At 41.3% G+C, this 10,915-nt stretch overlaps 1 protein-coding gene across 1 annotated transcript; it reads left to right on the top strand.

Moving 5' to 3' along the window:
- The first annotated feature begins 3,410 nt into the window (after positions 1-3,410).
- LOC133901458 (uncharacterized mitochondrial protein AtMg00860-like) lies at positions 3,411-10,081 on the top strand. Its single transcript, XM_062342823.1, has 2 exons — positions 3,411-3,804; positions 10,020-10,081. Exons 1-2 carry the CDS (start codon positions 3,411-3,413, stop codon positions 10,079-10,081), a joined length of 456 nt encoding a protein of 151 aa, XP_062198807.1.
- The last annotated feature ends 834 nt before the right edge of the window (positions 10,082-10,915 follow it).

Consider the following 10,915-nt stretch of genomic DNA (forward strand, 5'->3'; position numbering starts at 1 on the left):
GGTTCGGATATGTGGTTTGTGGTTCGGATATGTGGGAGGTGGTCGAGATGGCACTTGTTATACATTGATACTAATGTGGTTTCAGTTTATATGATCAGTTGGAAGTTGCAGGGTAATTTCATATATGTCGGTTAAGTTAGTTGCTCACACATATGTCTATGTTGCTTACCGCACATGTTTTACTTAACCTTGTGGCCTACTCTTGCTACTAGCTCAATTCATAATCCTTGGAGTCGGGATATTATATACCCATATTGTGTAAGACTTGCGAGTACCTTCGTACTCAGGGTGCTGCCCTTAAGTTGATGCAGGTTCACAGGTCGGCGAGGAGGGGGCGGTGTTTGGCTACTTTGTGTCTGCCGATCAGGGTGGCAGGCAGGAGTAGCACACTCTACTCCGAACTCAGTGTTTTGGTATGGAACCTAAGGGCATGTGGCTCCATATCCTTTTGTTGTATAGCTTTTAGTCTTCCGCTGCTTAGTTCTTTTGCTGGTTAGGAGTTGAGCAGGTTTTAGTCTCCTCATAGCTCTCTTTTGTTGTAAATTGTGATAACTTGTTGCATGCTTAAGAACTTGTAATATAATGTTAATTACTCGCTCTCTCTTAAGCTTTATTGTGATGTACATGTTGGAAAGGCATGTGTTTCGATCTTGGGCACAAAACACGTGCCGGGACTGCCGGGATGATATTCTAGTTAATCATCGAGGTTGTGGTTATGAGTAATGATCCTCCTGGTCATTAATTAGAATATTATTTGGACGGTTCCTCACACTTGAGCACGGTTGAATATTCAGTTTTAACTCTGCTGAAGTTGTACTTTATCCACAAGACATTTCATCCCATTTTGTCAAGCATCCGTTGGCCAATAGAAAACTCTTACACACTACTGAGGTGTGCGCTAGGAATATACTACAAAGCCTTTACAATGCCCCTCTCGGCACGTGTCAACTCACTAAGGTTTCATTGCCGCGTGATTCTACCTCAACAATGGAAACCCCTCTTGCGCCTTTTGGATCCTAAGATATTGTCCATTCACCGCTCTTCTGCCTGGTCTACACTATGCTAAGAGTAAGCAAATTACTTGGCTAGCCCCGCCCCATACCAGACTTGTAGTTGTACTATAAACATAGAAAGGTCACCCCACAAACCGGTCCATATATTTGAGCAAGACTACCACTTTCTCAACCATACATCTCATCATACCACATGCTCAAATCCCTATATCATATTGCTACAAAAATTATTCCATCATATTTTATCATTGTTGCATATGACCATTATCAAGTTCGTGGAACAATTATCATGATTACCATCCCAAAGCATGGCTAAGCATCATCTACCCATCCATAACCCAAAACCATACTATGTGGACAAGGATGACAAGGGAAAACTAGGGTAAAGCCTAACTCTTGGGATTCCAAATAAATTATTAGCACGTATGTTTATAAAGTAAAACATTTGTGTGGTTAGGTGGTCCGTTTGGCGGTTAGGTGGTCGACCGCAGGTTCGGACATGGCGATGGTGGTGCATGCGGTGGTGGTCAAGTGCTTGCTGCTGTGCTGCACTGAGGTGAGCAAATAGGGAGAGAAGAGAAAGAGCAGGCTGGGCTGGCTTGGGCTGGATTAGGGAGCAGAGAGGAGAGGAGAGGTGATGGGTTTCAACCTTTTTCATTCTAAAAGCTTTTCTATTTCAAAACTATTTTCTCTCATGTATATACACATGTATTCTTATACATATAATGTATATACCACATATTTATACTATATTGGCTTACAAAAACATACAATCAATCAAGCAATCAAATATATATACATATATACACACATACACACACACACACACATATATCTATAGATATTCTTTTATAAATTATAGCCCTCAATGTTTACATGTATTTATACACATAACACATATATCCACATATATGCATATATGTATAAAGCACACATAAACACTTAGGGATTTATTTAATTTTGCAAAACACCTTTTAATTTCTTTTGAAAAAAGTTTTAAATTTCCTTGGTTTTAAGAATTTGGGCTCTTACAAAACACAAGATAAAAATCATGTCTGATTACAAAGGTCGCCGGCCCTAGGCATATATATGGCACGCAGGCCCTAGACTCGACCTGAACCAAGCTCGGACTCGACCAGCACGATGAAGTCGGACTCAAACACAACAAGACTGACTCGTAATAGAAGCACGCATGCTCCTTTACACAATAGACTCGACCAGACCAAACATGGACCCAACACAACTCAAACAAAGAAAATATTAAAATAATTTGGCAACTTGCTAATATTCCTAGTTTAACTTTCCTAATTAAACCAGCCTAATTCTAGCTAACATGTACAAACATAGACCCAATCTGAACTATGTGCTCCTTCCTTGCTTGCTTCTCTTCTTTGTGCAAATTAATACCCATGAATATTTTCTTGCACCAAGTATCCGCAGCCATGTTGTTCTCTCCCTCCTTGCATTGCTTCTCAAAATTAGGGAAAGAACCAAATTGAATAGGCTCAATTTGCAAAACATTACCTTTTGAAATATGTAAATCATTGCACTTCAATTCAGGATGACTAGTTGAAATGAGTTAAGGAGCCATGGGCTCATCACCCGTACCCAGTTAGAAGCCAATCGAGTTGTCCCTCTAGCCACGATCCTCATTGAAGAGGTTCCGTTCTCTGCGAATTTGATCGTGATTGATACTAGAGGAGTCAATATCATCTTAGGAATGAATTGGCTGGATAGCTATAGTGCCTTTATTGATTGCTCAAAAAGGGTAGTTTCTCTCATGAATTCTAGTGGTGTGCATATTCCCCTTCACCTTAGAGAGTGTGATCCCCACCTATACTCTTTGACAATGGTCACAACCACGAATCTCTTTGATATTCCTGTGGTCTATGAGTTCTCTGATGTCTTCACAGAAGAATTATCGGGAATGCTACCTAGCCGAGAAGTACAATTCTCCATTGAGCTTTTACCTAGAATGACCTCGATTTCAAAAAGATCTTATTAGATGCCTCCCAATGAATTAATGGAGTTGAAGAAACAATTAAAGGAATTGCTTGAGAAGAGTTTCATTCATCTAAGCTCCTCACCTTAGGGATGCCCGGCTATCTTTGTCAAGAAGAAAGATAACACTTTGAGGATGTGCATTGATTATCGTCCTCTCAACACAATCACCATCAAAAATAAATACCCCCTTCCGCGCATTGACGTCTTATTTGATCAATTGACCGGTGCTCATTTCTTTTCCATAGTTGATCTAAGGTTGGGTTATCATCAAATAAAATCCAAACGGAGGACATTCCAAAGACGGCTTTCTCTACTTGTTGTGGGCTCTATGAGTATACCATTATATCCTTCGGCTTGACCAATGCACTGACATATTTCATGTACTTGATGAACATGGTCTTCATGGAAGAACTTGACAAGTTTTGTGTGGTCTTCATCGATGATATTCTCATCTATTCCAAGACTGAAGAAGAACTTGTAGAGCATCTCTGGGTTGTTCTTGAACGCCTTCGAGATCACCGTCTCTATACCAAGTTTAGCAACTGCGAGTTCTGGCTCAAAGAAGTTGTCTTCCTCGGCCACGTCCTTTCCGAAAATGGTGTCGCGGTTGACCCTAGAAAGATTCAAGGTGTGCTCAATTGGGTTCAACCCAAGAGTGTCACTGACATTCGGAATTTTCTTAGACTTATGGGTTACTACTGTTGGTTCATCGAGAACTTCTCCAAGATTTCCAAGCCCATGACTGAGCTACTGAAGAAACAAAGTGCATTTGAGTGGTCCGATGAATGTGAGTCCACTTTTCAAACCTTCAAGAATCTGCTCATGACTGCTCCTATTCTTGCTCACCTGAAATGGACATGGGTTTTGACGTCTATTGTGATGCTTCCCGCATCAGCCTCAGACGTGTCCTCATGCAAGAAGGCCAAGTTGTTGCCTATGCTTCTCACCAATTGAAGCATCATGAAGAAAATTATCCTACTCACGATTTAGATCTTGCAGCCATTGTGCATGCTCTAAAAATCTGGTGTCACTACCTTCTTGAAATTTTTTGCAATATCTATACCAATCACAAGAGCCTCAAATATATCTTCACTCAAGCTGACCTCAACATGAGGCAAAGGAGATGGCTTGAATTGATGAAGGACTACGAATTGGAAGTTTATTATTACCCTGGAAAAGCGAACATCATTGCCAATGCCTTGAGCCGAAAGGCTCGATGCTTTTGCCTTTTGGTTAAGCCCAGAAATGCCACACTTTGTAATGATTTTTAGAGGTTTGGACTCGAGATGATCTTGGAGGGATTTCTTGCAAATCTGGAGATCAAATCCACCCTCCTCGACCAAATTAAGGAAGTACAAAAAGAAGATGCTGGCATGAACAAAATCTATGACAGGATTGAGAAAGGGCAAGCTAGATGTTTTTCCGTGGATGATCAAAGTACCTTGTGGTTCGGAAGACGTCTAGTGGTTCCTAAGGTTCCTGACCTAAGAAAGAAAGTTTTGGATGAAATTCATGACTGCTTGCTATCTATTCATCCCGGGAGCACCAAAATGTATCAAGATATCAAGCAAAGATTTTGGTGGACTCGCATGAAGTAAGAGATTGCTAGATATGTCACTGAGTGTGATGTTTTCTGGAGAGTGAAGGCCAAACATCTCAAGCCAGCTGATACGCTCCAACCCTTACCAATTCCCTCTTGGAAGTGGGAGGAAATCGGTATGGATTTTATTACCGGACTACCTAAGACCTCTCAAGGGTATGATTTGATTTGGGACATCATGGACCAGTTGACCAAATTAGCTCATTTCCTTCCCGTCAAAACCACATACTCTGCCAAGCAATATGCGGAGCTATACCTCTCCCGAATTGTTTGTCTTCATGGTATTCCTATAAAGATAGTCTATGATCGTGATTCCACCTCTGTATCCCATTTATAGAAGAGCCTTCATAAAATCATGAGAACTAAGCTCTTTCGTAGCACCTGTAGCGAAAATGACCCTATTAGGTCATGATTGTGATTTTGGTGATTAATGACAATATAGTCAATGGGACTAACATATTTTGTGAAGAATATATGTTAGTAGGTCTCATATATGCAATACATGAAGAAGCCACCACAGCTGGGACAAAGTTTGATTGAATTGAAGAAGTCCCAGGAGACCTGTTCTCACCGGATGGTCCGGTGTTAAGGAAATTGTACTCATCGGACTATTTAACAGAATGACTATTTTTCTAGAGAAAATCTGAGTTGAACTGACTGGATTGTCCGATGACTTAAAAAAGTTATCACTAGACTATTTAACAGAAGCTTGGTATTTTTGGAGGAAATAGATTATAAGCCACCGGATGGTCTGGTGACCAAGAGTGATGCACACCGGAGTATTTTGTGCAGGGGAGAAGTTTGGCGCAGTCTGGCTCAGGATAACTCACTGGATTATCTGGTGATGAAGAGGATGTATACATCGGAGTATCCGGTGTTCCGAAGTACTCTGAGTGGAGTTCTAACGGCTAGTTTCTGAGAATGTACACACTGAATAGTCCGGTGCTTGTACCTCTATTAACGCCAGATCATTCGGTGTTCACAGAATATTTGAGCCATTGGGATAACAGCTAGTTCGCGGGGTTAAGGCTATATATACCCCTCCACTCATTCATTTGGAGTGGCTGGAGTCCAGAGAAACCTTTGTACACCTAAGAAGATATCCAAGCCATCCAAGAGCATAAAGTGTTCATCCAAGGCGATTAAGCAAACCATTAGTGAGTGATTAGTACTTATAGGCCTAGAGAGAAGAGTTGCTAGGTGCTGCAACCTAGCGTGTGGATCAAGGAGTGATCCAAAATTGTACCAAGAGGTACGTTGGCACATTGGAGTCTTTGTGACTCGCCGGAAACTTGTTGACCCTCCGATTTGGTGTGGAGCGGTGACAAGAGGATTGTGCGGGGACGTGGAGGCCCTTGTCTTTGTGACTAAAGCTCCGAAGTGAAGACGACATACAAGTGACCGTGAGAGAGGTTAGTGGTGAGACCTCGCCTTGGTGGCTTGGTGGCTCATCGTGCTTGAGGCCTCGTCTTGGTGACTTGGTATTTCAAGAGCCGTGACCGGAAGAGACTTTGTGACTAGGAGCATATCTTTGTGGAGCTCAAACATAGACGAGGGGTGGCTTGTGTTCCACCGATACCACGAGATAAAAATCCCTCGTGCCGAGTTTGTCTCTCTACCTCATTTACGTTTCCGCATTTACATACTTGCAATTTACCTTGTAATCCTTATGAGTGGTAGAAGTAGAAATACTAGATAAGCCTAGAGCACATTTAGATAGAATTTGATGTAGGCTTATCTTGTGAAAATTTTGGAGCCAATAGTTTTAAGTGTCCTAATTCACCCCCCCCCTCTTAGGACGTCCTCGATTCCCTTCAGCACCGCTTACTACCCCCAAACCGATGGTTAAACTAAGAGGGTAAATCAAACACTTGAAGATATGTTGCAAGCTTGTGCTCTCACCTATGGAAAGAAATGGGAGATTTGCTTGCCCAGAATTCTCATACAACAATAGCTACCAATCCAGTATGAAGATGTCGCCTCTTGAAGCTCTCTATGGAAGGAGATACTGAACATCGTTGAATTGGTCCGAGTCTGGCGAAAGAGCTTTTTTGGGCCCGGATTTGGTCAAAGAGGCAGAAGAACATGTCCTGACCATTTGCAAATGTCTTCTCACAGCTCAATCTCATCAGAAGAGCTATGTCGATCGTCGTTGGCGTGAGCTTGTGTTCAAAATTGGAGACTTCATCTATCTCAAGGTCTCTCCTCTCAAAGGAACGCAACATTTTCAAATAAAAGGAAAGTCGGTGCCACGTTATGTTGGTCCTTTTTGAATTATTGCCCGGAGCGGCGAAGTGGCTTGTCAACTAGAACTACCTCCATCCCTCTCTGCCATGCACAACATCTTCCATCTCTTACAGTTGCAGAAGTGTCTCCGTGTTCCAACTAAATTTATAACGATGGGTGACCAAGACCTTCAACCCGATCTTTCTTATTGCGAGCATCCTATTCACATTATTGATGAAGTTAAGCGAAAAACGCAACGCAGATCAAGTAAATTCCTCAAGGTCCAATGGAGCAATCATACCGAAGATGAAGCAACGTGGGAACATGAAGATCGATATCGTGCTGATTATCCCATGGTATTTTCTAGCATGTGAGTGTTACCTTGGTTTCTATTCCTCACAGCGAGCAAGTCAGGATGCTCCTAGTCCACCATACTCTCCCCTAAGCTCACTCGAATCTTGGGACAAGATTCTTTTAGGGGGGGGGGGGGTTTGTTAGTTACTTGGTGGCTTTAATTTTTGCTTTGAGTTTTGAATATACCTAACCATTGAGTTTTCTTTTAGTTTTAGTTTCGCATAGGTATTGTGGGTGAATCCATTTAAAATAGGTTTATCTTGTATCAAAATCATGGCACCAAAATTCTTAGAATTTTTGGAGTATGAGAGCACCTTATTTTGGGTTAATAAAATGAAGAGAGAAGGAATTAAAATTTCAGCTGAAATGGATATTAGGCTAGCAAGTGGGCCCCACCTAGCCGGCCCACCTCCTCACCCCCTCCTTCTCCCACTCGGCTGCCACCCCAGCAGCACCCTCCCCTCACTCCCTCACTCTCTCATGTGCTCCCCCTCTCCAACCGGATAGCACAAGGGGCAAGAACAGCTCTCTCCCCCTCCCTCAAGCTCTCTCCCGCTCCATCCAAAATTAGCCTTCTAGAAGCAAAAGCAAGGTATGCATGTGTTGTCATTGCATTTCCCGCCTCTCTAGCTTCCCATCCATCCAAGAATTTCTTTCATGCATGAAGATTTCAGTGTTGTTCAATCCAAATTCGTTACCTCTCTTCTCTGAAAATTTCAGCAGCACCTTGGCCTCTCTTCTACAAGCATTTTCCCACCAATTTATCCTTCACCGATGGTTACCAACCTTGGCAAAGAACTTTGGTTAAGTCTCTAGGATTCCCATGGTGGTAATGCATGTTTCGGGATGGTTGATTTTGAGTTTTTGATCTGCGATCGAGGAATGGTGAAGCACTGTTGTGTTCTTGAGGCAATGGAACTAGTAGAAATGTTTAAATGAGTTAGTGTTAGTGTTTTGTGTGTGTGGAGTGGGTAAATTAGGTCTAGAACCAATGTTTTAGTGTCTATACATGCTTATGTGGTTTAGATTTTAACATGCAAGTTAAATCGGCATGAAAATCGTCGCAAAGCTCTCCTTTGCAAGAAATCGGAAGTTCCGGGTTACAACCCGGAAGTTCCGAGAAATCCTTGTTAGAACAACCCAAGAACCCTACCCAGAAGTTTCGGGTACAGCCTGGAAGTTCCAGGTTAATCCGAATAAATTTAACCAAGAACCCTATTCGGAATACCACGTGGAAGTTCCAAACTCAACCTGAAACTTCCGGATTTATTGTTCATCAGAAAATTTTCCTTTTATTATGTACTTTGCTGATAGCTTGTATATTTCATAGTTAATTCATACGAACTCTAAAAATTATGAAACTAGTTGCTTTAGATTTTTATGAGTATGAACTATATGCTAAAAATGTTGGAACTCAAAATATACTTTCGGAAAATTAATTAAGAAATTAAATGTGTTTTAGCTTAACTAAACCACAGTTAATTAATAACATGACCTAAAATTATGAAACCACTTGGATAATTCATGTTATTATCAGTACTAACTAGGAAAAATGTTGTCATAATATGTTGCATTGTATTTTGTTCATGATCATGCATTATATGCTTATTGCTTTGCATTTCTTTCTTTTAGAGATCGACAAACCAGAGAGCGACAGGGGTATTCTTGAGGTGGAACCTGATTGTGATATTGTGTGTAAAAGAACTAATCACCAAGGTAAACATCTAAGCATAGTTCACCTCATAATTTGGATCATGTGGAGTCTAATTTGATAAGTTATTGTTTATGTATGTTATGTTTGTTTAGTGAGTTTTGTTGGGTTTTATGGGTAGAACCTATGTTGATGCATCTCCTACCTTGAACTATTGATGTTCCTATCCATGTAGCCTGGGTATAACCATGTTAATGTCTAACTTAAAAATTTATCTGATATGCTTAGCAATATATAGGTCCCTGGTAGAAGTCGAGCAGTGGTTCGACTATCGTTCATGAGCTTAGGGCTTATTAATGTTCACAAAGATAATGATGATGTTTGTTTGTATGAGTTGTGAGGATGAGATGAGATGTGGGCGGTGCTAGGGGTAGGTCAGGGAAGGGACCCCGGATGCCATAGATCGCTTGTATCGATTAAAATGTTCGTTGTTGCAATTGGTTTTAGCACTTTTCCGTACTAACCACGTATCCAGCTATGGGATGGATGAGCTGAATTCCTTTGTAGCTGTGGCCATTTAGCGTGCGATTCTATACTGTTGTTGGCATAATAGACTTGTAGAGGTATCTAATTTGCTCGAGAAGTAGTTCTACATGACCTCCACACCTATAGGCGCATGTTCAAATGGTTGGGGCTTATTAGAAAAGGTTGTCACGAGTACCCCCTTGTGTGGACTTTAGCGGGTCGCACAAGCAGAATGGTCCTCTTGTCATGTGGTTAAAGATGTATCCCCTGTAGGGTGTAAGAACAACTTGAATTGTTGCGCTCTCAGTCATGAGCAAGCTTCTGTCCATTTGCATCAATCATAGTCCGATGTCGAATAATGTTATGGTATGTTGGGAGTAGTTAATTGTGGTTGATGATGAGTTGAGATATTTTAAGTTCATATATGTTTATGTTGTTGATCTTAGGATAGAAGAGTATAAGTGGTTCGGCGTAGTTGCTCACGCTTGAGTCGAATTGTGCTTTTGCATACAAAGTCACTTAACTTTATGGCTGATTCCTTGCTAATTCATCCAAATGCATTATCCTTAGAGTCGGGTTATTATATATACTCATTATGGATTAAGTTTTTCGAGTACATTTGTACTCACGTTATTTTGTTATGCAGGTAAGGAAGAATTAGTGTTCGACTACTTCACGCCCGCCGATGTTGGCGACGGGCGAGAGTAGTGCCATCTACTTGGTGTTGTTGTTTTGGGGTGGTGCCTCTGGGCAAAAGGCTCCACCCATCTTTTATTGTAATTGGTTTATTTTATTTTCCATTGCGTAGTATCTCTAATCGGCTAGGAGGCGTACTGTCATTTGGTCCTCCTACCGTTCGTTGTCACACCCGGTTTTAACGGCCAAACTAGATGCAACTTATGTGTGCCCAGGATGTTCAACACATATAAGGACGTCACATGTGAAGTAACAAAAGCAATACTTTTATTAAATAAACATTAAACTCTTACAGCAATTGACATATATTGTCTTCTATGAAGATATCTGCAGCAGAACAGAAGTACTAGTGCCCAACAACACCGCAGGCAACCAACCGGGAGACACGCGCCTAGAACGTCACAACCTCGTCTTGATAGTCTTCAACATCTTCACTCACTGAGTAGCAGCACACATGTCGCATTACATAGGAAAAATAGCAAGTGTGAGCACATGACGCGCTCAACAAGTGTGGGAAAGATAATGATATGCAGGCTTATATCAAGAATAGGCTAACACATGGTATATTTGCGTAAATGCAAGTAATGAAAACATATTTGGACTAAAAAAGCATTAAACAATTATTAAGTGAATGTAACCCATACAGTCCAACATCCAGCAAATAAGGCTCCCCACCTTACACATCATAACTGTCTAGTACTCCCTGTACTATAACCAAAACCACAACCATCTAGTACTCCCTGTACCAGAACCATAACCACAACCAAATCCATAACCACAACCCATAACCACAACCAAATCCAACTAATCATGTGAGGATCTAAGTCTCTCATAACCGTGAGCACG

The sequence above is a fragment of the Phragmites australis genome, chromosome 20, assembly GCF_958298935.1.
Source record: "Phragmites australis chromosome 20, lpPhrAust1.1, whole genome shotgun sequence".
NCBI lineage: Eukaryota > Viridiplantae > Streptophyta > Magnoliopsida > Poales > Poaceae > Phragmites > Phragmites australis.

Bases quoted from the DNA above. Each gene is read 5' to 3' on its own strand.
- LOC133901458 (XM_062342823.1), top strand. From the start codon at position 3,411: ATGGTCTTCATGGAAGAACTTGACAAGTTTTGTGTGGTCTTCATCGAT. The intron at 3,805-10,019 runs GTGAGTCCACTT...TTTGTTATGCAG, and splicing joins ATTTGAGTGGTCCGATGAAT to GTAAGGAAGAATTAGTGTTC.